At 59.7% G+C, this 27,237-nt stretch overlaps 1 protein-coding gene across 2 annotated transcripts; it reads right to left on the bottom strand.

The window, feature by feature from the left end:
• Positions 1–346: 346 nt before the first annotated feature.
• On the bottom strand, positions 347–26,355 carry AHCYL1 (adenosylhomocysteinase like 1). 2 transcript variants are annotated; one of them, XM_075442831.1, is made up of 17 exons: positions 26,156–26,355; positions 9,449–9,560; positions 8,948–9,091; positions 8,029–8,129; positions 7,697–7,799; positions 7,342–7,436; positions 6,356–6,462; positions 6,157–6,273; positions 5,880–5,943; positions 4,386–4,474; positions 3,831–3,901; positions 3,265–3,359; positions 3,084–3,182; positions 2,435–2,503; positions 1,205–1,283; positions 611–731; positions 347–464 (listed from the first exon to the last, which is right to left on the bottom strand). In XM_075442831.1, exons 1-17 carry the CDS (start codon positions 26,258–26,260, stop codon positions 458–460), a joined length of 1,578 nt encoding a protein of 525 aa, XP_075298946.1. In that variant the 5' UTR covers positions 26,261–26,355; the 3' UTR covers positions 347–457. The 2 variants fall into 2 exon arrangements, with proteins under 2 accessions (XP_075298946.1, XP_075298947.1); XM_075442832.1 differs by lacking the exon at positions 26,156–26,355 and adding an exon at positions 23,616–23,876.
• Positions 26,356–27,237: the final 882 nt, after the last annotated feature.

The raw sequence follows: 27,237 nt of genomic DNA, 5'->3' as shown, positions 1-27,237 counted from the left end.
CAGATAATCCACACAAAGAAAGAAACGTAAGAGAAGGTAGAACAGCATCTCCGTATCTGCAGGGATCGGGGCCGAGACTAACGCAGGCTGGAAAGGTGGGGGGCAAGGGGAAAGACATCGCTGCAGGAATGAATCGCCCTTGGCACGGCAGGAAAGGGAAACCCTCTCCGGGAGCCAGGGCTGGGAGCCACCAGCGGCTTCAGCCACATGAAAGCAAGAAGCGAATCCCAAGTTGTCTGCCAAGATCAGAGATGTGATCACGGACAATGATGAAACCGAGGGGGGAGAGGGGGGGAAGTGACCTTAAAATCACACTGATAAATGTAAAAACAGGTTCCTTTGTTGGTTTAAAAAAAAAAAAAAAAAAAGGAAAAGGTAAACCAAAATAAAAATGATCTTTAAAAATAATCTCTCTAATGTTGCCTTGTGTGGTCTGGTCCTTCATGGGTATGGTCCATCAGTATCTGGAAGAGAAGGGAGGGGACAGTGAGGCCGTGGGTGCCTGGGGACACAGCACCTGGGAGCTGATGCTGTCCCCGCGCAAGGAGATGCCCCAGCGGTACCCACTGGGTGGGGGGGACAGCAGCCCCCTGCCCCGGCCGGCACTGACCTGTAGTAATTGGGTTTGAAAGGCCCGTTTTTGTTGAGTCCCAGGTATTTCGCCTGATCGTCTGTCAGTTCCGTCAGGTGGGCGTCGAACGAGGGCAGATGCAAGCTGGCGACGTACTCGTCTGGGAAGGGGGAGAGGAAAGGGGGGATCAGGGGGCGCACGACCCCCACTACACTGCCGGGGAGATGACGTATGGACTCCTCACACGGCAGGACAAGGGCCAGGGCACCACGCTGGGGCGGGCGAGGCGGTCCTTGCCGCCTAGCACCACGGATTCACCGCCACGTAAGCAGCGCTGAGCCCGAGCCCCGGCGCTGAGCAGGGCTGGGTGTACACCAAAAAGCGCAGGCGTCGCACGAAAAACCTCAGAGCAGGAAGGCTGCAGGCTAAGGGACGCCTGCCACGCTGCAGAACGTCAGGGAAAATAAATGGAACGACCTGCACGTATTTTAAGGCTGCTGCCTCTGATGGGTTCCCTGAACCCATTCTCTCTCCGGAAGGTTTCTCCAGCCCGGGTTTGAGTTTCTCCTTGCTTCCAAAACTGCTGGCCCACAGCAGCCCAGGGGTAAGTCAGCCTGGGCTCCCTCCACTCACCCATCTTCTTCGGCAGCAGGTACACGTCCTGTTTGTAACGGCCCTCGGGAGCGTTGTAGAGCTCAATCAGAGCCAGAGCCTGCAGAGATCACAGGGGACAGCACGGGGACAGTCAGGGACAGCCACCACGCCAGGCAGCACCCGCAGCGGAGATAAGGGTTTGGGAGCCTGAGGGAGGGGGCATTTCCAAAACGCTTGAAGGAAAGGCTTCCTCCTAGGGGTACATCCCTCTCCGGGTCTCCGTGACCCCACCAGTGCTGGGGGAGGACCAGAGACAGGAGATGAGATGCCACCCAGCTTGTCTGCAGCATCCGGGCTGAACGCACCGGGGAAAACCGGCACAGGAGGAGGGAGGAGAGGGCAGCAGCTCCAGTTCTCTGAAACTGCACGGCTGCCACATCACACAGCGATGAAGGGATTGCTCGTTGTACGCTGGCGGCATCGCTCCAAACCCCACGGCCGCTCCTCCAGCAGGAACAGAACCGCGTCTCCCCCGAGTGCCGCTTCACGTCGCGGAGAGCCGGGTCCGTAACGCAGCCCCGGTCCCGCCGGTTCGGACCGACGAGTGCGAGGGTGAGGAAGCTCCCCGCCGTCAGCGTGGCTGTCCTCCCCACCACCGGCCCCTCCGGGTCTCCAGCCCAGCGGGTTTCTCCCATCGCTCACCGAGCGAAGGCCGCGCCGGCCTCGGCTGCTCGCACGGCCAGCACCGACCGCAGATCGCGGCCAAATTTAATGATCGTTTTCTTTGGAAAGGCAGAGGCACGACAAACGGCGCCAGATACGAGCTGCGTCCGCCCAGCTGAGCCGGCACTGATGCCGGGGAGCGTTTTAACCACTGACCTCCAGATCCCCAAAACTCATCCCAGGGTTTTTCGGGGGGTTTTTTTGTGCTGTAGAAATCAAGGAGTCCAAAGACAAAACAAAACCCTGCTGTGAGTAAGCTTGAACCTGTGCTAGGGGAGCTCTTACAGCACAGCAGGAGCTCAGCCATGAAGCCTGGATCTTCTAAAAGCTCTCCCCCAGCTGTAACCACAGCAGGAAGTTCACGCCATCATTAACGGCATCCCAGCCAAGAGCTGGTGGCTACGGTATCTCTGGCACTGGTGCCATCCCAAGGACCCATCCAGCTGTGTGTTCCCAGCTTCTCCCAAACCGTCCCCACCCCGAGGCTCATGCAAGGCCCCCACGGCACCCCCCACCCCTCGCGCCCCAGCCCGGCAGCATACGGACCTGAGTGGTGGCCGTGATGGAGAGAACGAAGGTGGGAACCGTGGAGCAGCTCAGGTTGAGAAGACGGCCCTAGGAGACAGCAGGAGGAGTCTGCAGAGAGCCGAACTTGCTCCCAAAGCCAAATCGAATCCAGGCTCAAGATAGGATTCACTTCTGCCCCTCCCTGGGGCAGGGGGCAACTACAGTGCAGCGATTCAAGGGCCACCTACGCAACCAGACCATCCAAACCCTGCCTCAGCTTCCACCCTAACCCTTAGCTTTAAGGCAAGGAGATTCTGTGGTCCCCAGAGCCAGTTCCTGCTGCTGCCTGGAGAGCTCAGGTGGGAAGAGGAGACACCCAGCCGGTTTGCTGCATGGGAAACCCTGCCAAAGCCAGAAGCAGACGGCGCTTGGCTGATGGGGATGGCTCCCGGCTCAAAGAACGGAGCCAGACAGCACCTCTGTGACTGCATGTGGGGCGTGACACCTCCCCTGCCTCCAGCAAAGGAAGAAGAGGAAACAAATCCAGAAACCCTGAACTCTGAACCTCCTCCTAGGTATGAAGTGTCCCAGCACCTTTCCACCCGTTAAATCTCTGTTACAAACTCTGGCACGCAGCGATTTCCTGACAGAGGCCCAAAGCAACATCGCGGCACAGCTCCCAGCGCACCTCGGCCAGCAGCACCACCCGCTTCCCATCCGGCCAGATGATGTGGTCCACTTGGGAGCGGACCCGCTCCCAGGTCAGCTCCGGGGTCCGGAGGCTGGTCTGCAAGAGCAGGAGGAAGAGGCTGGAGTCACGGCGGGAGGATGGCGGGGCGGACGCAGCCGCCGAGGCCGCGGGCACTCACCACATCGATCTCGGTGTTGGAGTGGCCCATGTTGCACACGATGCAGCTGTTCTTCATCCGATCCAGGTGCTCTCTGGTCACCACGTTCTTGTTTCCTGCAGGCAGAGAGGGCACAGATGAACCCAAGGCAGTCGAAATACAAACCCTCTGATTCTCCTTCCCTGCACTTGAGTCAGACAAGCTCTGCCTGGGGCAACACCAGATGAACTTCCACCAGGATGAGAGCCCTCCTGGCTGTGACAACAGAGAAACACGTGGGATGAGTGCTGATCTTTGGTCCCACCAATCAACCAGGCTCTGGGAGACCCCAAAACGTCTTGGGACACATGGCTGTGATGTCCCTCCTCCCAGGGGCTGAGGAGGACTGTGGCCAAAGAGCAGACGGCGGGGGGGAGGAGGAAAAGCTCTTGCCAGAGCACAGCTACTGCTCTTGTAAAACTCGCAGCATGTGGCAGCGAGGCGTCCTCCACCCCCAGCTCCCCCAGAGCCCTCGAGACACCCGCTTGGGAACGACTGCTCCTTCTCAGCCTGCTCCACGGCTCACCCACGACCTCCTCCATCCCTACCTGTGCAGGTGATGACGACATCCACCTGACGGATTACTTCGCTCAGCTTCACCACCCGAAATCCGTCCATGCTGGCAAAAAAGGGGGAGAGGGACCACGATGAGGAGGGGAAGCCTGTTCCCTCTCGGCCCCAAGCCAGGAGGGATCTGCGGGCTGTATTGCTGCAGCAGCTCCGAACTGGTCACACAGCAGCCAGGCTATGCCTCCACACCCCCAGGGATGCCAGATGCATGAGGAAGGGCTGTGCGAAGGACGCGGCGTCAAACCTGCTCTCTCAAATGTTGGAGGAGCCAGGGGACGTGTGGAGCGTTCAGCCAGCCCTGCAGGAACCCTCGAGCAGCCTTCCCAAGCCAGCCGGGGCAGGTGCCTACTGCCTGGTACCCCACCACTGACCCAGCCCCGAAAGCTGCCCCAGCCCTTCGCCATCACACCCAGTAAGATGTATATTCTCTGAGATGAGCCACAGATCCTCCTGGCTCTGTTTCAGCCTCCATCAGGGTTTAGAGGCCAGAGAGCAGATGAAGAGATGCTCGCAAGCAGCACGTAACATCTTACCAGGCTTGGAGAGCGCAGATGGGGTCGATCTCCGTGACGTAGACGATGGCTCCCAGGGCTTTCAGAGCGGCGCAGCATCCCTTGCCGACCTGCCGAGGCAAAGCGTCAGCGTGAAGCTGCGAGTGGTACAACCCCTTCCTTACAACAGCCCGAGCGCGTCCCAGCCTGGGAGATGCTCATCCCGGCCATCTGCCCGACGCCAGGAGCAGCGCAGCGATGTACCTGGCGAGCGGCACTTCTGCCACAAGCCCAGCTCCCCCTCCAAGGCCACCAGCCCTCCAGCACGGCCACCAGCTGCCAGGAACCCTTCTGAGCTCTCCTCCAGCAGGAGATTAAAGCCAGTCTGGATGAGCATGCGCTTCCCCCGCTTGCCTTTAGGCCAAAGGGTTTCTTTGGCATTCAGAGCTGTCCTGCACTGATCGGGGGACAGATCGTCCATCCCACGCTCCCCGCACCAGCATGGGGGAGAGCAGAGCTCCTGTAACAGCATCTCTGACTCCAGCCCTCTCCTCACTACAAAATTAAAGTGAAATCCGGCTCTCCACACCACTTACCCACACCAACACCTGGCTAATCTGCACCCGTACCCATGCTCAGCCCCATTTTCCAATCAGCAAGAGATGCTGCCAGGCAAGAAACACCTCCAGAGACAACCCTCACTTATCGCCCAGCTCCGACCTTAGGTCTACTGAAAACAGCCAGGCAAGGCAAACTGGGACTCCAACCCTCATCCAAAGGGGAAACTAGTGAGGGTGAAAGGACTCCCTTGTTTTGAAGCTGCCCAGTAAAGCCTGGGACAGGCCCTGGAGACTAGAACTCCCGGCACAACTCACGGCTGGAGAATCAGAGGCCACCCCGGAGCGCCTGGGCGAGAGCCAGCGCAGCCTCTTGGTCGAGCAGAGCTGGGCTCCACTGGTGTCTAAATAAATTAGTAAGCATGTTCCTGCCGGGAAGAGCATCTGCAGCTACTGCCAGGCCCTTCGCAGCGCGGGAAGACAAACACCCACGCAGACAGCGCACAGATGGAGGGAAGGTGTCAGCTCCCGGCTCTGCGCTCTTCCAGGGCAGAACCGTTTACAAGTTCGTGATACGAGTCCCCTGTGCCAGAACATTATCCACCAGCGAGATGCAGCCTGCCCCTCCGCCTCCTCTGTCACAGGCTTGGTGACAGCCGGGCTGGATGCTGAACTCAGTCCAGGACAGCAGATGGGAGCACCCATGGGTAGTTATAATTCAGGCCAGCGTTCACAGCAACCGTCGTATTTGCAGCCCAGCTAATCTGCAGGCAAACTGGGAAATCTGATGCTTGCTCTCCAGCCTCCCAGCAGGTTCTAGCCAGATCTCCCTGGTAATCGCTCACCAGGTTTGCTCTACCCCTATATCAAGGGCAAGTGGTCTTTGCACAGGGAAGAAGCAGGCCGTGGAGCTCAGGGGAAGGATGGCTCGGGGGCAGGCTGACTCACAGCTCCACCGACTGCCGCTTACGAAACTCACCTCCCCATAACCACAAACCACCACCTGCTTCCCTCCGAACATCACGTCCGTGGTCCTCTTCAGGCTGGGGGACAGAGAGACCTGTGTTGGGATTAGTCAAGCGCACACTGCTGACGGCACAGGGCAGCACTCCGCTGCGAGAGCCCCCAAAACCAGGTCCTGCAAGCACACAGCAAGGGCAAAACAGCGCAGAGCCCCATCTCGGCTCAAGAGGAGCCGGAGCCAAACCCACCGGTGCGAGAGGGACAGCGCGGATGGGGAGAAGGGTTGGACTCACCCGTCCAGGATGGATTCCCGGCAGCAATACAGGTTATCAAATTTCTGTTTGGTGACAGAGTCATTCACGTTCATGGCTGGGACACACAGCTTCCCGGCCTTGGAGAGCTGGTACAGCCTGGAAGAGGACAGAGGCAGGTCAGAGCAGAGAGCAGCAACGCAGCAGAAGATCTCCAGATCAGCCTTCCCAAACCTCCTACCTGTGCACACCAGTCACACTCTCCTCCACAATCCCTCGGATCTTCTTGAATACGTTGGGGTATTTCTTATAAACCCAATGGGTCAGGTCCCCGCCGTCATCCAGGATCTAGAGAACAGGCAAGAGAAGAGCATGGAGCAGTCAGGCCTTCCACTGGGAAAAGCACTTGCTGGGGACAAGACGGGGAAAAAGAGATGGAGAGCATCTTCAGGCATGGATGGAGGGCTGTTTGGGCAGAGGTCTTGGGGCCAGGACTCCTGGGTTCCCCTCGTTGCCAGCAGCTCGGGGACTCCTCCAAAACACAGAGGATTTCTTACCCCTGCGTTGGAGCTGATGGATCCTAACCAGGTTTTCTGCCCCTGCTATTGCTCTGCAGCCTGGAAACGCGACCACAGGCAGCACTAACTAAAGATGCTGAGATCAGAAGGACGCCGCAACATTCATGCCCTGAAAGCAAACAGTTGAGAGGAAAGGCTGCGGGAGCCGTCACGGCCCACTAGCACATGCTATCGCATCATCAGTGATCACAGACCATGCATCAAGGCAGTGAGAGGCATCATCTGCTTTCAGCAAAAGAAAGATCCCCTGCAGAGACCCCTCTCTCTTTGGGAGAGGGTGGACGGGATCTGTGTCGGGAGAGGAGCGGCTGGGGCAGCTCCCGTAGGGCTGACCCTGGGGGAGAAGAGGTCCCATGGTTTCTCGACTCGTTGGCAGCTCTGGCAGGAGCTGCTCCCATGCCACCGGGCTGTACCAGCTCGGGACACGGTCTCTGCAGCTCCCACAACGCCCACGGTGGCCTTCAGCCCAGCGCTGGCTGCCGTTCCCCGGCACCCCCGCTTTAACGGGGGCTCAGAGGCCTTTGCAACGCCAGCAGATGCCCAGGCAGCCCCAGCAGCCTCCCAGGAACAGCCCCAGGGAAGGAAGGGTGAGGAGCACCCAGTGACCGCTCCACGGAGGAGGAGGAAGGGCTGGAACAAGGCTCATTACCATGTTGGCCTGCCAGCCATCTACGTTAACACAGCGGTCAATGCACCACCAGAAGTCATCCTCCGACTCCCCCTTCCAGGCAAACACGGCAACACCTAGAAGAAGAGGAGCACCCTTGGCATCTGCTGAGTTTGGCAGAGCTCTCTCCTGCTTGGCCAACTCAGAAAAGCCACAGACAGGAGGGCCAAAGGACCACGCAGAGATCAAACCGCAGCCCACAAAGGGATCAGATCTGCTTATCTGTCCCTAAAAGATATTCGGTCCGAACCATCCCCCAAACCAGGCAGCTGGGACGAGGCCGCAGGGCCAGGAGGGGCTGGCAGGGCTCTGCGTCCCCGGCCTCGGCTGCACTCACCAGCTTCTGCCAAGGCAGCCGCCACTTCGTTCTGGGTGGAATAGATGTTACAGGCAGACCAGCGGCACTGCGCTCCCAGCGCGCACAGCGTCTCGATCAGCACCTGCGAGACAGCGGGGTGAGCGGCCACGGGCACAGGCACGACAGCGCGGGGCTCCGGGCACGGCCCTGTGACACGAGCAGCGACCAGAGACCGGCTCCAGCACACACTGCCCTGGAGAAACGCGGGCAGCAGAACATTTCCAAGATGTTTCCAGGTCTTAAGAGACTTTCTTCCCGGGGGTAAAACGGGTCTCTCGCACCCCCGACACCCCAAACAGGCAGCCACTCACCGCAGTCTGCGCTGTGATGTGGGTACAGCCCACGATTTTAGCTCCAGCCAAAGGCTTCTCCCCTTGAGCGCGTTTCCTGAGTGAAATCAGAGCAGACATGTCTGCAAAAAGGAAGAGAGGGGTTTGAATGATGGCTTGGTCCAGAGAGGCCCCTCTCTGCCAGACCTGTTCTCCTTTCTGGGGTCTCCCAGGCTACGTCCAGCCCCACAGTTTTTGTTCTAGTCGTTACACAGCCAGGGAGAAAACTCCCGGGGAGAAAACTCCTCATCACTACCCCGGCAGGTCTGTCCAAAATGGGAGCAAAACACTAGTGTCATTTGTCACTTGACCATGGAACGAGAGAGGTCTGGGACCAGCACTGCCCAAAGAAGGCATCTGGTGTGCCCCAGCTAAGGACAGCCACCGGCCCTGCAGCCAGAACACCACCATGGAGAAGCACCGAAAGACGCAAACAGTGCTGCCACGTCTCAGAAGAGCTGCTCTAAACGTGCCTGGATTATCTTCCCCTTCTACAGCTTTGGCAGCCTCTGTGTAAAAGGAGCCCGAAAGCAAAGTTACCCAATCACCCCACTGGAAATAGTAACTCTGCTTCCCGCAAGCCCCAGGGGAGGGGTTGGGACTGTCAGCTTTCACGTCTCCGAAGGCGTCGCAAGATCCTTGCCCACTGAGGTTTCTCCTCCAAAGCCACCAGAACATTAAACCCTGCAAGAGCCCTGCTGTCGTTAGAAAATGCATGCCATGCATCCCTGACGTTTGCTGTCACGTCTAGCTCTTCCCCACATAGTCTGCTGATTCAAGGGGGAAAGGCAGCGCAGCCGAAGCTGTGGCATGAGCCGTGGAATCGCCACGGCCCAGCTCTGGTCTCCAGAGAGCACGGCACCCGGCCGCGAGCCCCACGAGCCCCACGCCCCGCTTTTACCTTGTTCAGCGATCTCGATCTCCCGGCGCCCAAACTCTGCCTGCTTGATGTTCTTCACACAGAAGTTGCTGCTGCCTTTGGAGTTGGTTTGTTGCTTCTCTCGCGGGGACACCTCGTCGTCAGAGCTGTCCGTGTAGGAGGCAGCTAAAGCCAGGAGAGGAATGCACGTTACCCCAGGACCTCCTACCCTTCAGGTTTCTGCTCCGTTTTGCTTCCCAGCTTTCACACACACACCCTCCTGGCTCAAACTACAAGTCTCATAAGGAAAACCAATGTCCAAGAGGAATTTTGCACACTTGCTCCCTGAAACAACCCAGAACTACCGGAGTTATCAACGGGTAATCAATGCCTGAGCTTCAGGAACCCCCAGAACGATCCCCTCCACGTCCGAGTACCACACAGCAGCACGGAGCATCCTGATGCGCGGTGTGAGCAGCGCATCCACAGCCCAGCGCTGGGTTTGGGAGAGGACCAGGCACAGGCAAGGAGCCCAGCACCTACCGGAGCTGTAGCTGTCGGTGGAAGACTGCGAGATGGAGCGGGACAAGGACCGACGGCCCGTCTTGGTTGGGAACTTGCTGAACTCCTGCATGTCATCTGCAAATTGGATTTGCTGGAAGTGCAAAGAAAGAGAAGTGCTAAATCAGCACGTGCTCCTGACAGCGCATCATCTTTCCGGGCTATAGGGGCCTGTGGCTCCCTTCAGTCCACCCTGACCGCTGTAGTCATAGAAATGAGCATCACCAAACGCATCAAGGAACAGATCTGTGGCTAAAAATGCCAAAAATTGAACCCCCTCCTTTGCCTGACCATTTCTGTTACCAGAAGGTTAAAGCAGATTTTACGCCTAACACCTGAAGATCAAAACCACAGCACCCAGCAAGGCTGGAAACATCCCCTTTATCCCACCTCCAGCTCTCTGAGGCTCCTCCAGGAAAGCCAAGTTGCTCGTACAACACAAATAGCGGGCAGCCCTCCTCACCAGCCCTGTGCTGGGAGAGCCCTCGCCCCAACCCCAACCGGTCCCGACCGATTTCTGCCCAAAAGCGCAGCAGCAAGAATGCTGGGGTGGTTCCGGCAGAAACTCAGACCCCTGCTGCTTCCAGGCTCTTCCCCAGGAGCAGAGCATCTCGCAGGTTAAAAACACGGCGCATCCTTCCAAAACCAACACTAAAAGCAGGGGGGGTGGGGGGAACTCAGCAAGAGAGAACATTTCAACAAAAAGTAGTTGATGTTGCACTGCCTTTCAGTCTCCTCTGCGTTAGAGATGTTTCCATTGTAAGAGAAGCCCTAAAACAGCCACCCCTCCTTCCCCTCTCGGCCAGAGGCAACCCAAGGCTCCGGCACCTACCACCAGCTCATCCAATTCAAGTGCTTTGGGCCAAAAGGAGGGGACAAATAGCCCCAAACTGCTCAGCTGTGGCACTCATCCCATGTGCCCAGCCAGCAAAAAGCCTTATTGCTGCTTCCACACGAGGAAGACAACGGAGATGAAAGGGAATTGGGAAAAGCGCCAGCGAACCCAGCCCGGCTGCCCCCCTCGCCGGCATGCCACCACGCAGGAGACCCTGACAAAGAGCCCCGGCGCGGCCTCTTCCCTCTGATCGCGTCGCTGCAGGATTTCATTTTGCCACTTAACAGGGATGAGACGTCATGGCAGGGAGTGGGATTAACAAAGCATCCCCACAGGCCCAGGAGACCTCGAGAAAAGTCCTGAAGAAATCAAGTTGATGGAAGGAGACAGGCCACAGTGGCCTCAAGGAGGGGTTTTCCATGCCACAGCCATCCCAAAAGCTCCCCAAAAGCTTTGATGCAGGAAATAGCCTTCAAGGGGAGAAGAATGAAACTATTTAGTTGAGGGGATCCATCCCAGAAAGGAGGAATCTGCGCAGGCTGGGGTGTCGGCAGCGCTAGCACGGCTGTAAAACGGAGCCACGGTTCCTGGCGAAACCCAGCTGATGGGCCAAAAGCAGCGTCGGTCTTCTGCTCAGGGGGGCAAACGGGGACATGAAACCCACCGCTCAGGCCAAGGGAGGACACGTGGGGTGATGTGGGGAGAGGGAGGTGATTCCGGCATCCTCTCCGGGAATGGACCGGCACCAGGTCAGGTCCATCGTCACACCCGGGCAGGCACCCCAGGAATTTCTGTGGGTGCTGCTGCTGCTGAAAGGTTTTTAGCCAGCCCCTCCGTACTGGACCTGTTACAGCCTGGTATCTGCGTCCCAGACCAGACTTCCCAGCAGACCCCCGTGCGATTCTGACACAAACTGCATCAGTTTGCATCAGTGGAAGGAATGGGAACGCTAAATGGAGTTTGCAGGTTTGGTTTTGCAACTGGTTTAGGTCATTTGGTGCAGAGGGAGGAACTGGAGGGCATCACAACCCACGGCGCTGCTGGGAGAGCTGGTACCGAGAGATAAGAGGTGCAGCAGCACTCTGTGTGCCCTGGGTGCCAAGAAGGCCAATGGGATCCTGGGGTGCACCAAGAGGAGTGTGGCCAGCAGGTCAAGGAGGTTCTCCTTCCCCTCTGCTCTGCCCTGATGAGACCCCATCTGCAGTGCTGTGTCCAGTGCTGGGCTCCCCACTTCAAGAAAGATGAGGAGCTGCTGGAGAGAGTCCAGCGGAGGGCTGCGAGGATGATGAGGGGACTGGAGCATCTCTGCTACGAGGAGAGGCTGAGGGAGCTGGGCTTGTTCAGCCTGGAGAAGAGAAGGCTGAGAGGGGACCTTAGAAATGCTGATAAATATCTGCAGGGTGGGGGTCAGGAGGACGGGGCCAGACTCTTTCCAGTGGTGCCCAGCGACAGGACAAGGGGCAACGGGCACAAACTGAAGCAGAGGAAGCTCCAGCTGAAGATGAGGAAGAACTTCTTCCCTCTGAGGGTGACGGAGCCCTGGCCCAGGCTGCCCAGGGAGGCTGTGGAGTCTCCTTCTCTGGAGATATTCCAGCCCCGCCTGGCCGCGGTGCTGTGCAGCTGCTCTGGGTGACCCTGCTTGGGCAGGGGGTTGGGCTGGGTGACCCACAGAGGGCCCTGCCAACCCCTGCCATGCTGGGACTCTGTGATTCTAGCAAGAAACATCAGGCAGGTAACAGCAGTGTCCTCGGGGCCGGAGCTGGCAGGCACAGCGGTTTGCCAACCAAGGACTGGCATTGCTGGAAGCTGTTCAAGGTCTGTTGCGTGGATCAGTCCCCCCCGGACAGCCTGCGAAAGGCTTGTGCCACCTCCGTGCTGGGGTATTGCTGGTGGGCATTGCGGGGGGGTGGATAAAGGATGAGCATTTTCCGAACAGGAAGATTTCCACCCCTTTGCACCCACCTCTGGCAACTCATCAAACCAGAGGGTGTAAACATGCCCCATAAAACAGCTGCTGGCATTAAACCAGCTTGAAATGTTAGCTGAGGAATTTTCTCCACCTCAGGGAAAGGTTTCCAGGCAAGAAGTGAACCCAGGAGGGAAAAAACAGATAACCCAGGCTTTGCTGCTCCAGCCCAGGGCGAGGTGGGTGCCTGTCCTTGCTCACAGCATCCAGCACACGGGAGCCTGGGGCCAGGGCACATCCCCGCAGTGAAACGGACGGTCTGGAGGAGCCAAGCTCGTTTGGGATGTGATGGGACGGAGAGGGTGGGGATGAAGGGCTGCTGCGCTCCCCAGCTCCACACCGTGCCCACACCACCAGCACAACCGTGATCTACCGGACACCACCATCCCCTTCGGGGGACCGGTCGCGGGTTTGAGCCAGCTCCACGGCACGGTCCAATTTCTTAAGAGAAACAGCAGTTCTAAAAATGCAGGGTTTGAATCCGGGGGGGGGGGAAATCACCGCTAAAGAAACCAGCTGCTGAATTACCCACAGTAATCCCTGCCGTGGCTTTACCAGAGCTCATCCGAACTCGGCAGCTTAGCAAAATCTGCCCTGTCTAAAATTATCATCAAACATCGCAAGCAGCTTCCGAACCGAATGAACCGTTCGCACATCAAACCCCCTCCAAGCCCGGCAAATTAACGCAGCGTCCGGCAACCAGCCGAGAGGAAGATGAGGGAGGACGGCGGGTGCCACGGTCGGGCGCAGCGACCGAGCCGACTGGCGACGCGCGTGACTGTCGGCCGCGTTACCTTCCACGTGCCGGGCTCTCCAGCTGCATTAAGGCGACGGAGAGAATCTTGTAATCCCTCGGTTTGTCATGGGAATTTGAATGAACGACGTCCCTGGCCGGGGGCTGCGGCGAGAGGGGACGGGGATGGGGACCGTCCGGCTGTGGAGAGCGCGCTCACGAATCACATCCCCAACTTCATCCTGCTGGAAGCGGCTTTCCCAACCGGGTGGAGCACAAGGGTTTAAGAGCAAGGAAAATATTTCTTCATCCCAGCAATTCACGACCAAGGAGGCGAAACAACACAGCACCGCTTTCTCTGCACAGAAACGGAGCCGGGGTGCTTTCCAGCATCGCTACGCCCTTACCGGAGGAGACAGGGCCGGGGTCCTGACGGAGCCCTGGGCCAAACCAGCAGCTCCTCGCTTGGTAGAGTGGAGGTTTTTTTGGGAAAATGCCCTGTAGGAAAACACCAGGATCCGACGCCTCCTGCCAAGTTTTCACAAAGCAACGCTGAACGCTGCCGGCTCCCAGCCGCACCTGCCAAGCCAGCAGGACTTCTTCCCCCCCTGCGAAATCTCACGCGACCATGGCCATTCCCACGCAGCTCCGACCCTTCCCAAGGACGGCCGCTCCATTTCAGCTCCAGCCGTCCCTCCAGGCGCTGGGGCTGGCCGGGCAGGAGGTGCGGGAACATCGGCCTTGCCAGCACCGCATCCCAAACAGGATCAAACGAGGTGCTGGGGACCCCCGGGCTCTCCCAAGGCAAACACCGGCCACTTTGCTTGGCTGCGCTGTCCGGCACATCCCAAAGCCACCGTGAGGCTAAAAAAATCAGCTCTCCCTACGTGAGAAGGTACCTGCCCACGCGTGGGCACATCGGCCGGGCAGTCCCAAACAGCCTGGTTTGTTTAATTATTGCAATATAGGAGGGCAAATGCATTCCAGATCTGGACTGCTCCCACCTAAACGAACCGGCAGCTCGTGACTGTTCCCTCTGAGGGTGACGGAGCCCTGGCCCAGGCTGCCCAGGGAGGCTGTGGAGTCTCCTTCTCTGGAGATATTCCAGCCCCGCCTGGCCGCGGTGCTGTGCAGCCTGCTCTGGGTGACCCTGCTTGGGCAGGGGGTTGGGCTGGGTGACCCACAGAGGGCCCTGCCAACCCCCAACATTCTGTGATTCTGTGGGTGTGCCATCCTCAGCAGTTTATCCTGCGTTTTTCCCCAGCAGTCAGGCTGGAGAGCAGCTTTTTGAGCTTACTGAGTACGAGAAGTTCTGCTCCGCCAGCCTCTGAGCTGCAGAGGACTTTGTAAATCCAGCTGGATTTATCTTAGGCACAGACGAGCCAGGCACGTCCCTCTCATGCAAGACAGCCCTATTTTCAATTTTAAAACCCTTTCCATCCCCAGAACAGCTCCAGAGAGAACACTCAAGCTCCTTCGTGGTGCTACGCATCCCCGACTGCATCCCGCACAGCCTCGGGGGACAGTGGCGGAGTGGGCTGCGGGAAGAGGAGGAGGAGGATTTGGAAAGCATCCACCACCCCACAGCCATCCCCGGGGCCGCACGCTGACCCCGTTCACCGAGGCGCAGGCTCCATGGAGGAAAGGACACGTGCCAGGGAGCAGCTCCAGGCTCCCATCTTACCACCACCAGGTTTGCCTTAGCAACTCTTTTTTTTTTTAATTTTAGTATTATTTTTCATTAGGGACAACGTGAGCGATGGCACCTCCCCAGCAGTGTAAAAAAATGTGCCCCCTTCCAGCCACTTCCGTCCTGGAGCAGCTGAACGAGCAGGAAGCAGTGAACCACCTAAAGCCCTCCAGCCTCCCAGGTGTCCTCCACCGCGTCCGTGGATGGGACAACACCGCGCGGTCGCCCAGGGAGAAACAGCAAAATCAGAGCAGAGCACGTTCTCACAGCAACGCAACCGCCTGGAAAGCAAGAAAGTCTCCGTAACCCACTTCTGCCCTCCTGGGAGAAAGCCTGGAAGGATCCAGGGTCCCGGGGCCTTTCCTTTGACTGCAGAGAGCCAGCAGCAGAGATCAGGACTATTCAGGGAAGCCAGTTCCCCTTATTTAATCGCCCCTCGCGAACAAAAGCTCTCCGGCAGAGGCTGGGAGGGCACTGCCGGTTGGCCACACTGCTAAGGCAGCCCTGACGTGCCCTGTCTTCTAAGTTCACCATTTCTTTGTCCTTCCTGGAAATCCAGCAGGACTAGAAACGCTTTACAGCTCCAGTCAGCACTCATCCTCCTCACCAGCCCCACTCGCACAGCAGATGTGAGCAGCAGCCTGTGCTAGGGCTGGGTTTTGCAGACCTGGAGATGGACACCTTCACACACCCAGGCTTCAGACGCCGAGGACTCGTTATCTGCAGAAGGACCATTTCCTCCCAGGTAGCTGCGACTGGTTTCTCACGAGGAGCTGGGTCCCGCCACACTGATGAGTAAAGGATAAGTTGTTTTAATCCACTTATCTGCAGAAGCGAGTCGTCACGTTCAGTCAACGCAGCAGCAAGGGAGGGAAGAGGTACCCCAGGGGCTGAGGTCTCTTCAGCCACGCATCAGCAGAAGAAAAAAATAAAATAAAATCACCAGCATGAGGCTTTTCTTCTATCCTAGGTCAAAAAGACGAGCTGGGCAGCAGGTTTACTCGTGCCACCTCCCCAGAGAGGGGACAGCACTCTCCTGGGCTCTGCTCCTGCGGCCACCCCAGTTCTGGAGGGGACACCACGCTTCCCAACCAGGAGAAAAGAGCCCTCCCCAAAGCCACCCCCAGCCTCCCGCCACATTTGTCCCCCCCTGGGACAAGGGGCTGAAGTTGCCCCAAGCCCGCTCGCCGCAGGTTGCCAGTGTCTCTCCCCTGGGGCTGGCGGCAGTCCCGCTGCAGCCGGGGAACCGGTGAGCGTGGTTTGTTTGGAGGACTTGGCTGGGGCGGTCCTCCGAGCCCCTCCATCCCGCTTCCAGGCTGGGTGAGCCAAGCCCTGATCCCACAGGACAGCGTCCTGCCACGGGGCAGGGAACCCAGCGCAGCCGCCGGCCCCCCGGCATGCACGGGGACACAGCTCCGGCTCCATGACCCTACAGGACACCTGTATTTTTGGGGTGGAAACCAGCAAGGCAGACACGGATGGTTTTAAGGTTCCCCTGCTATGAGGGGTATTTCTGGACTGCAGCATCCCACAAGGACTGAAGGAGAGGAAAAATCGGGCACTCGGAGCAGGGGGATGGGGATCAGCACAGCCCCACCCTGACCACTCGCCGTCCTCACCCCCAAACCACCAGCAAGGGGAGGGTTTCGAGGTGGATTTGGTTATGTGATTCATAAACCACCCCGCTTTACCACCTCCAAGCTCTGGCCAAGCGAGCCGGCACACCCCGCGACGGCAAGCGGCTGCACGAATTCACACCAGGCTGCGGCCAAGTTCACGGTGCAGCCACATTTCCAACTCAGCTGAGCGGCAGAAGATGCCCCAGCCGGCGCACGAGGCCGGCTTGCGTTCAGCCCCACCGCGCTGCAGGGACGCCGGGGGACCGAGTCGGCAGCCGGGTGCTCAGCAGGCATCTTCGGATCCTCCGCACCCTCTGGCAGAGCACCAAGGGCCCGGGGCAGAGCTAGAAGCGGCACAGCCCTGGCTGGAGAAACTGTATGGAGGAACAGGACCTGGTTTTGCCCCAAGTGTGGCCTTTGCAACAGGAGGACTTTCTCCTGATGGTTCCAAGCCTTCAGAAGAAACCTCACAGTGCTGCGTTCGGACAGCACAGCTAGGAAGAGCTGCCCGAGGGTGCTGCTCTGCTTCGCGGATCGAAGCCGAATTCAGCGCCGTGTGGATCTGCACCCTCAGAGGGTTCGCAGGGCACGTTCTTCTCCCCGGAGAGGCAGGGACCTGCCTGGCACTCTCCTCGCCGACTCCCCGAGCAGGAACCGCAGCCAGATCTCTGCCTGGAAACCTTTGCACTGCTCCCGACAAGGAAATAAAGAGCGCTGCGGTCCTGGCAAAGGAAACCGGCCAAGCCCTGATCCCAGCCTCCATCCTTCACCAGCAGAGAAGGGCTGGTTGGGCAAAGTACTGGAAAAAAACCCCACAACTTTCCGTGAGTACAAGAGAAGATTTCAAGACTTTCACACGAATCTCAAAGCTCGGCAGAGAAGAAGAAACACCAGGAAAGAGATGGGCCCATTCCAAAGGTTACCAGGCTGGAAACCACCGCAAGATTTCAGTCATCATGGGAATCACTGTAAATGCTACTTAAAGGAAAAATAAACAGAAGGCGGGATTAACTAAAATAAATGTGATTTTGAACGCCCAGCTGTTAAGTAATAACTGGGAGTAACTACTGCCTTCTAAACACCTTGAGGTCAAAGGTGTGCTGCCTCCAGCAAGGGCAGAGGGAAAGCTCCCCACCAGCAGATCAGGCATCGCGTCCTTGGACTCGGGGAATCGAGGCAAGGGATTGCTCCCGGCTGTAGCCCAGAGGGGTATCTCCTCCGCAGCAGAACAGCAGCCCAGTACCTGGGATCCTCCGGGGCAGCGAGCTCCCGTCGCGTTTCACAGGTTAACCCTGCGAGCGCAGCACGGCTGCCCGGCCCGGCAAACATCGCTTCCCGCAGCGCAAAAAGCAGTCGGCTCAGCTTGCTGGGTCAACTAATTAGCTCACACACATCCCCTCGTCAGACGGCCTGGGGATATTAAGGTGTGCGGAGGATAGAGAAGACTTGGGAACAGGGAAAGCACAGCCTGGGAGAAGCCTTTAATGGGCGCAGAGGTGGCCATGATGGGTTTAAAGACATCCCAGTCTTCTCACCTACGGATTCATCTGCGGTGCCCACCCAGCCGCGTGCCTGTGGCCCACCAAGTGTTTGGGCAATAGGATAATTGGTTATTAATTGGAGCCACCGTGCTGGGAGCACTGCAGAGACAGGTCCATGGGTTAAAGGACTCGCAGTGGCTGTGGGGCAAACCGGGGAGTAACGGCCTCAAACGGGCCGGCTGGCCGCGTCGGAGCTGGAAGCCCACGGAAACGTGTTTGTGTGTCCTAGCTGACAGGGAGCCAGCTTTGGTTAGCATCGATTTTTAAATTGATGAGAAAACTCCTCTACAACCACAGCCATACAAGACCAAGCAAACACGTGGAAGCGCTGTCAGAGGGCTTGTTCAGCTCCGCCACACAGATCTGAAGCGAGGGTTAGCTACAAAAAAAACCCCAAACTGAAACCCCCAAATCTCTCCTCCGTAATACTAAAGCAGTCCCTGTGTTTGGGGGATGGAATCAGCCGACACATCCCCATCACCCGGCACAGCGCCCGACCCGTCTGCCTGCTTTTCTCCCCCAGAACCAGCCTGCAGAAGCACAGCATTTCAAGACCTCTTTTGGCCTTTAGATACAGAAAACACCACCCAGGCAAGGTTCCAGCTACTCTCAGTTGAAAGACCTCCATTCCCACGCCACGGCTCCAAGGGAAAACGCCCGGCAGGACCCGCATCGGAGCAGGAGCAGCCCGTTTGCAATACAACCCAGAGAGTCAGGAAATACAGCTGTGCAGTCGGAAAACTGGAAATGCATCCTCACTGTGTTTCATATGAGGAAGAGCTTCTTCCCTCTGAGGGTGACGGAGCCCTGGCCCAGGCTGCCCAGGGAGGCTGTGGAGTCTCCTTCTCTGGAGATATTCCAGCCCCGCCTGGACGCGGTGCTGTGCAGCCTGCTCTGGGTGACCCTGCTTGGGCAGGGGGTTGGGCTGGGTGACCCACAGAGGGCCCTGCCAACCCCTGCCATGCTGGGAGTCTGGGATTCTGAGATTCCAGTCCTGGCTGATCCCCCACAAGCCCCTCGCAGCGGCATGTCCACAAGTGCAGCCCCTGGAGCTGCCCATTTCTCATTTACCAACACGCTCTATTTTCAACCCTGGAAAAGATTTTGATTTTGCCGCGTTTGGTTAGAGGCAAGGCAGGAGAGAAACCCCAGGCTTCAGCTCAGGCTGTTCACTGCTCAGGACCCGGCAGAATCCCCACCAGGATGGACAAACATCACCCTCCCGGGCACCGACTCCTCATGCCGGGGCAAAGCCAGCCCCTCCCGCAAACTGGTTGATTCAGTTGAGCGCCTTTCTCTTCAATGGGGCAGGAGGGGTAAGAAGTGATGTCCTTGCAGGGATGGTGAGCTTGGAGAATATTCGGAGAAGGGGCTGGTTACTGCAGCGAGACGCGGGCCGCGCTGCCTGCAAGAGGCTGACGGCTCCAAGGTCAGCAGGGATCGGCCAGATTTCTGACTCCAAAACATGCCCAGGTTGGATGCAAGCCTCTCCCCACGGCGCAAGAATGTGCGATATTCGGGGCTCCCTGCAGGGAGGGGAAAGGAGCAGAGACAGAAAACAGCAGACACAGGTTGAACCTCACCCCAGGCCATCTCGAAGGAGGAAACCAAAACATCAATTTCGGCAAGGCACAGCCCCAAGGAACCTCCTTCCCAGGCTGCCTACCTTCTCTCTCTCTCCCCGCAGAAGGCTGGAAGGAGCTATTCCCTACGCCCACACCTTCTATATAAACCAGGCTTGCACAACCTCCACCCAAATCACGGCTCCTGAACCGAGGCGGCTCCTCCACGGCGAGGAACGGGTCCTGGCAGCGCGCTCGGGGTCGGCAGGAGGCAGCCAAGGGGAAGCTGTACCCACCTCCGAGGGCCGCGGGAGCCTCACCCGAATTACAATGCAGCCTGTTCGAGGAGCTGGAACATCATGTCCTTGGCCACCTAAGTTCTTTGGCTGTCACCAACCTGAAGTAAACAGATTCTGCAGCAGCAATAAGCTTGTTACCAAGGCCACCGTATTGATCTCGAAGTGTAATTAAAATTCACAGTTCAAGCAGCCCAATGCGACAGGGCAACCGGGGCAGGCTCCGAAAGGCATGAACAGCCCCAGCTTCCGCGTCCCGCTTTCTCAGGGGCAGGGAGCCCACGGGGCGAGATCAGCTGCTCAAAAAAACACCCCAGGTGGGAGCTTTCTCTTCGGACCATCAACCAAGACGCCCCAGAGCACCCATTCCCCACGCTGCGCCCTGCTGAGGGATAACCACGCCGAGATGATGCTTTGCCCAGGGTTAGATGGGCACGGTGCAGAGCAGGTTCAGGCGGTGACGAGGGCGGCCAAGTCCCCAAGGCTTTGATAAGGGGCTCCAGCACACCCTGCTGAGATGGCGACACGCTGCTCCGCCTCGGTGGGACCCCCTGACCCCGCTCCAGCAAACCCCCAGCCCCGCACTGATCCATCCCACGGTCCCACGGAGAAGGTGCAGGGTCACAATCTGCAGAAGCGTTCGCACAAGGTCCTCTGTGGCTGCACGGGGCCAGCAGCAGGCCCTGGGACCGTCACCTCCCACGTCACCACCATCTGCCGAGCGAAGGTGAGCCAGAGTCCCCCAGATAAGCAGCCCTGATCAAAGGGCTCAGCAGGAAACGCCACAAGCCCTCTGCAAACGCCGGCGTCGCCCACAGGAAGCTCCCGATGATAAAGGACACGGCCGGGCACGAGCAAATCTCTTCAGCTGAGTGCTCAAACAGCTGGGACGAGGCGCTCGCCAGCTCCTCCCAGCAATGACACGGGCAGGATCCTCACCTGCGAAGCCCTGCGTTGAGCCAGTTATCCGAAAGGATCCGCTCCCAGCCTGGCCTTGAAGAGCTGGGGTCCGGAGCCAAAAATCCCAGCCTCCACCCCTAGCAGGGAGCGCAGGAGCAGGCTCCAACGTCGGAATGGGCTGGAAAGCACAGCGAAAACTGTGCAGGTCCCAAAGAAAGTATTGCGGTAGGCTGGTCCTTCGCAGAAGATAATCTCACATTTTGGGAACGGCCTAAGGAAAACACTTTATAAGAGAACACTTTTATAAGGTCCCCTCTCAGCCTCCTCTTCTAAAAAAGGGACCTTATAAATGCTTATAAATATCTGAAGGGTGGGTGTCAGGAGGACACTGTCTGCAGAGCGTCTGTCCGGCCGTCTGTCAGCACCCAGACTCTGTTCCGTGGTGCCCAACAACAGGACAAGGGGCAACGGGCACAAACTGAAGCAGAGGAAGCTCCAGCTGAAGATGAGGAAGAACTTCTTCCCTCGGAGGGTGACGGAGCCCTGGCCCAGGCTGCCCAGGGAGGCTGTGGAGTCTTCTTCTCTGGAGATATTCCAGCCCCGCCTGGCCGCGGTGCTGTGCAGCCTGCTCTGGGTGACCCTGCTTGGGCAGGGGGTTGGGCTGGGTGACCCACAGAGGGCCCTGCCAACCCCTGCCATGCCGGGATCATTCTGTGACACACGGAACACGGCGCTTCTGCCGCCCGCAGACTTCCCGCGCCGCAGACCCGGCTGCTCACGGGGACGGAGGCTCCCACCAAGCACAGCAGGGCTCGCAGGAGAACCAGCGCTGCTCGGATGGGCAGCCCTCGTGCCCCCATGATCAGAAGATGACAAGAGATGCTTCTGAAGACTGGGGAGAATGACTGTCCAACTCCTCTCCCACCTCCAAGTCCAGACATCAGAGCAGAAACCCAGCCTTCCTCGCGGGACTGCAGGACGAGGAGAATGGAGAAGCAAGAGCTGCACACCTTGGCACGTGGTTTCGAAGATGGCTCGTGCCCATCAGACCCCGAAAATCTCTTTTCTTCCTGCTCTGTGGTTCAATAACGTCATTAAGCATCTTCTGGCCTTGCAGCACTGGGTCAGGAGGCCAAGCCTCCCCCTGGACAGCAATGAGACCCTCCAAAACACCAAAGCAATGAGAAGGACCCACGAGCAACTTCTCACAGAAATAATTACGACTCTGTCGTATAATACAGCACCACCAGCAACCTGTCTGCTCCCAGCCCTCAGTACATCATCCCCGTTCACAACACCCTCGTGGTTTGCTCTCGCCATGGGGAAGGGTACGACCTGCTCAGCCTGCGCCCGTCTCACCACAGCAACGTGTTCACTTCTCCGGGTTCTCCCGCACCCCAGGGAAGGCCAGACCCATCCCAGGTGGTCCAGAGAGCAGGATGAGCCCTTCAACTCATCCCAGCCCAGGCATCTCGTTAAGAGAAGGAAAAAACTGCAGGGAGATGAGAGGGAGAAAGCACAAGATCAGAGGATTCAGGCAAGGAAGCAGTCGAGTGCACGGCATCTGGCTACAGAAGCAGGACAGGCGGTGGTGGCCACTGCCCTGGACAAGCACACAAAGGCAGAGGAGGATTTACGAGCAGCCAGTCTCAGGGATGAAATTAAAGCAAGAGGAAGAACAAGCGACCCCGGGAGCTCTGTCAGCACCAACGAGGACAGCCTCGTCCCCTCGACAGACCGACGGGGAAGGTGCTTTATTAGCACCCGGCCTGGCAGAGCTGCAGGGACCTGAGATGACTCCAGACCGAGAAAACTGAGGCCGAAACGCGGGCTCTGGGAGGGGGCTGCGTGCGGGGCAGGGAAGCAGCAGACTGCAGCAAGGTCAGACACACAGCGGCTCCGCAGGCAACGGCAGCAAGCAGCGGTGGGGACGATGCTTCGGAGGGGGCGTCCAGCCCTCCCCAGGGGACATCTGTCCCCCCAGGGCTCCGGCCCCCTGTCCCCAGCCCTCTCCTGCTCCCACGCCGGCCACCCCCGTGCCCGCCAGCGCACGGCTCCGGCTCTCTCCCCCCGCAAAGCCGCAGCGCTGTGCATTAGCATTCCCCGCCGCGCAGCCTCAGCGCGATCCCTCCGGTGCCAGCGCCCGCAGGGGCACGGCACCAACCCAGACGCGCCGGCCACGGGCTCGCCGGCTTCCCGGGGGTGTCGTGCAGCTCACCTCCCCGAAAGCCAACTCGAGCCTGGCGCCCATCTCGCACTCCGGGCGCGCGGCGTGAGTAAGCAGATCTGTCTGCAGGGCGTCTGTCCGGCCGCCTGCCGGCACCCAGGTGTGAAGGAGCCCGCCGGCCGGCGACCCCCACGTGCCGAGGACACAGCGGGGAGCGGGTGAAGTGACAGACAGGGACAGCACTCGGCAAGCCCCCCTGCTTTGCTGCGAGCACTCACCATGCCCTTCCCGCTCCAGGGCAGCCACGGCCCGGCTCGGCCGGGAGTTTGAGGCTCCCGTGACCGGCTGATGCGCATCCAGGAAAGCAACTGCTGTCAAGGGCACCGACGGCCTCCGGGGAGGCAGGAGAGCAGATGCCCAGGCGCAGCGGTGATGGCACACGGGGATCTGGAAGAGCACAACCTGCGCCCTTGAGCTCTCCCTTCACCCCCACGCCGGTATTCCCTTAGCCCGGGCAGGACACGAGCCTCTGTGTTTCCAGCCCCCTCCCAGCGACAGCAAGGCACGCGCTGGAGGAAGCAGAAAGCTCAGCATCGCTCACCTCTGCCTTTAAACCGCTCCCTGCCAAAGGACCATCTCGCTCCGACCCAAGCTGGTGTTATTTTGCTGACAGCCCAATTTCCCATAAACTGCAGTGAAAACGGAGCTTTGGCAGAGCCAGGCAACCCCAGGTCTTGGGGGAAAACCGCCCCATTTCTGCAGAAAGGCGACAGCTCCGTTCACCTCCACTGCGTCGGCTCCTACTATGAGCTGATCATATTTAATCTCTTAATCTCTTACCTCTTGCTGTTTCACTTTTTCACCTTAAACAAGTCACTGACAAGAAAGAAACCAAAGCCGTCGGCGATCCCCCCAGGCTGGCTGCGCAGCTCGGCTCGCTCTGGGTGCCCCCGACGCAGCCTGCAAACGGCAAGGAGGACGCCGACTCCTCCTCGGCACCCGACGTGCCTCCAGCCACGTCCGAGACGCTGCCCCGGCTCCGCGCCGGGCACGGGACGCTGGTGGGCTCACGCCGGCTCCTCTGGTGCTTTCCCCCAGCTCCAGCCCACATAAGGCACCTCTTTGAAAAGCCATTCAGCAGCAGGTCACACGGAGGAGATGGAGCCTGCCCCAAGCTTGGCCACGTTCCCACCCTCCCCGTCTCCAAACGCCTTACGCAAACTGCACCGGGAAGGTTCACGGAGCCTAAAAACCCAGGGAGGGAGCTGCTTCCGCAGCACACCGAGCTCTCCCCTACCTCACTGCTGCTAAACCATCTCTCTCAACCATCATCTTCGCTGGCCTCTGACCCCGCTGAGAGCTCCGGGGGCAGCCAGCACAGAAGTCACTTCGACTTGCATTGAGACAGAAAGGCCTTTTAATGGTTTAATTGCGATCCTGCTTCGCAGGCATCTCAGCTGCGGGCACTCCACAGCTTATCTCAGCAGGGCAATTCCCCCTCCCCTCTCCTTTCATCCTTCTGCCAGTGCCCCGCTATTACCCAGCGCTATTACCCAGCGCTATTCGCAGTAACTACCCAGGCGAGGAAAACAGCGGCCCGAAGCATTTTGTTCCTTGACCTCAGCCGCATCGCACGCTCCCCGAGCTCTCCCTGGCTGCTGATGTTATCAGCCTCAGCTGTCGCCTAACGCTCGGTGCACCTTGATTATCATCACCCAGCTCAGAAAGGCTGCAGCGGCCGCCGGGTCTGCCTGTGGCTCCTCGTGCCAGGCAACAAGCAGCAAAGTCAAGGTGATACAACACCCCGTAAGCCCCGAGACGCGAGCAGACTTTGCCTCTGAGGATGCTGGATTAATTTCCCCTTACACATTGATCACATTTCTTTCTACAGCAAGTATTTTGGACCCGTAGGATACTTTGGGATTCGTGGTTTGCTCTCCCCTCTCAGATCAGCCTCACGCCGCTAGCTCACGGCGTTCTGGAAGACGACGGTAACGAAAAGGTAAAAACAACCCCTGAGTGTGAGCTGTGCTGAGCTACAGCTGGAAGAGGCAGATCCCAGCTCCACATTCCTCTGCTCCTTGCTCCAGGCTATGTCCACAGCCCGGATAAACAGGGTCAGGGCGAGGGGAGAGCCTCCAGACCCCTGCTCCCCAGCAGCAGCTGTGCGCCTGGGCGAGGAGCGATGCCTCCAACGCAGCCGACCGACAGCAGCCCCTCCATGAGGGTCGGGCGCTCCCTCAACCCCACCACGGGCCACAGCAGGCAAGAGAGACGTTCTGCCCGAGCAGGGGGACGCTCGCTGCGGCTGCTTTGCCTTTGCTTCCAGCGCGGAGGCAGCCCCGGGGGGAACGCGATGTTCAGCACAGCGGGGCCCTCCGGCCGCAGCCGTGCTGATCCGTGCCGTGCTCGGAGCACAAATCCTCCCCGCCGGCCGGAGCGGGGCTTCAGCAGCACGTTACCGAGCCCGGCAGCTCCGCACCAAGCCAGGAGCGCAGGTCTCCACGCGCTCACCCATCTAAACGCCGGTTACCCGAGGCAGTGGGGGTCCCCCAGCGGCACGGCCAGCGCTCGCCCGCCCGCAGCGCCATCCGTACACCCCACCAGGGTTACGCCAGCACCGCGGAGATCTCGGGAGCTCCTGCTGGAAGGCCTTCAAGGATGGAAGGGTGAGGAGGTGACTCGGGAGAGCTCAGCGCCGGGGGCTGCTCTGGCAGCCTCTTCCCCGAGCCCGAACACGCTCCCGCCGCCCTCCCACAAACCCCTTGCCCCCCAGAAGCGTTCAGCCCCCCGAGTCTCCTCCCACCGCCCTTCACAGCGGCCTGCAGCAGGATCCCCAGGGCACCACTGCCAGCTCGCCCTATTTAACGGGTGTTCCCCCCCTCCTCGGTGCCCACGGCAGAGCGCAGCGGCACCCACCGCGGTCCCAACACCCAGGGTCCCCAGACCCGCTCCCCCGACCCCACCTGCCTGGCCCCTCGCCCAGGGTCACCCTGACCCCCCGGCATCCCAGCGCCGCAGCCGAGCCCCCCGCTCCGCTCCTCGACTCCCAGCGCCCCCAGAGCGGGGCCAGGCCCCCCCAGCCGGGCCAGGGCCGCACCCCAGCACCCAATCCCTCCCTATTCCACCTCAAACTGGGCCAGCACCCCCCCTGCCGGGCACCTCCGCCCCCGACGCCGGGTCCCAGCCGCCATTCGCCGGTCCCAGCCCCCTCCGAGCCCGGCACCGCTTTCCCCCTCCACCACCGAATGGGGACAGCCCCCACCCTTCCCAGTCAGCCCCAAACTGGACCAGTTCCGGCTTTCCCAGCATCCCCCCCCCCCCCCCACGCGCGGGGCCGCTCCCCCCGCACCGGGCCGGCCCCCGCCGGTAACCGGTACCTTCTTGGGGGCCTTGGTGACGGTGGCCATGAAGGAATACTTCTCGGCGTCCTCCACCTCCTTGGCCTGCTTCACCTCCTCGCCGCCGGGCTCCGGTACCGACATCCTGAGGACGAGGAGGAGGCGGCGGCGGGGCGGGCCGCGGCCGCCCGCGGTACCGGGCGGGGCGGGGCACGGCGGGCGGGCAGGGGAGGACGCTCAGGCTCGGCCCGGCCGCTCCCTCGGCGGAGGCCCCGGTGCCGCCGGCCCTCAGCGCGCTGCGGCGGGGACTGCGGCCGCCGCGCTCGGCGCCAGGGGCGGCCCAGCTGTGACGTCAGCGCGCACTGACGTCAGCGCGCACCCGCCGGGCAAGTGAGGCCGCAACGGCGGCGCCGGGAGGAGAGGGGGGGAGCGGCGCCGCGGCGTCCCCTGGCGGCGGAGAGAGGGGACGGGGCGGGGGGCGGAGCCGGGGGGCGGAGCCGGGGGGCGGGGCGGGGGCGGGGCAAGGGAAACGGCACGGAACGAATCCGAATTAAATCACAGAAGATAAAACAAAAAAGGAAGGGTGTTTTTTTTAGGGGAGGAAAATTGAAAAAGCATGTTTATTCAGGGGGAAAAAATAGAGGAAAAAATAAAAAATAAAATGGAGTGGGAATTATAATAAATCACGGGGGGGGGAAATAAATCGGGGAAAAAAATTTAAAAATTCAAGAAAATGGAGAAATCGCGGGGAGAAGGTGGCTGACAGGGATGGCGGCAGGAGCAGGATGGGGCCGGGCAGCCCCGCGGCAGGGCTGAGCCTGCCCCGCTCTCGCCTCCGAGCCCGGGAAGGCGGGGGGAGAGGGGCCCCGGGGACATCGGGGTGTGGGTGCCCAGCCCCGGGTGGGTGCCAGCACCCGCCAGCATGGCAGTTCCCAGCTCAGCGCCAGTGCAGGGTCAGGTCCGTGACCTCCCCAGCCCTCGTTAGCCATTAACGAGCTGACCAGGGCCTCCGGGTCCCTGGGAATCACCCGCCTGCATCCCCAGCCTGGGTAGGGGTTGCTGAGCCCTGTTTGGGGGTGCTGGGTCCGGGAAGGGCTGCCTTCCACACCCACTCCTCCTCC

Source organism: Opisthocomus hoazin, chromosome 25, assembly GCF_030867145.1.
Source record: "Opisthocomus hoazin isolate bOpiHoa1 chromosome 25, bOpiHoa1.hap1, whole genome shotgun sequence".
Lineage (NCBI taxonomy): Eukaryota > Metazoa > Chordata > Aves > Opisthocomiformes > Opisthocomidae > Opisthocomus > Opisthocomus hoazin.
Note: the sequence above shows the minus strand (reverse complement) of the source record. Positions and strands in the feature narration are given on the sequence as shown.

Coding starts and splice junctions, on each gene's coding strand:
- AHCYL1 (XM_075442831.1), bottom strand. CDS start 26,260: ATGTCGGTACCGGAGCCCGGCGGCGAGGAGGTGAAGCAGGCCAAGGAG. Junction 6,274..6,355: donor AGTGTGACTGGTGTGCACAG/GTAGGAGGTTTG, acceptor GTCCTCTTCCAG/GCTGTACCAGCTCTCCAAGG. Junction 3,183..3,264: donor CCAACACCGAGATCGATGTG/GTGAGTGCCCGC, acceptor CTGCTCTTGCAG/ACCAGCCTCCGGACCCCGGA.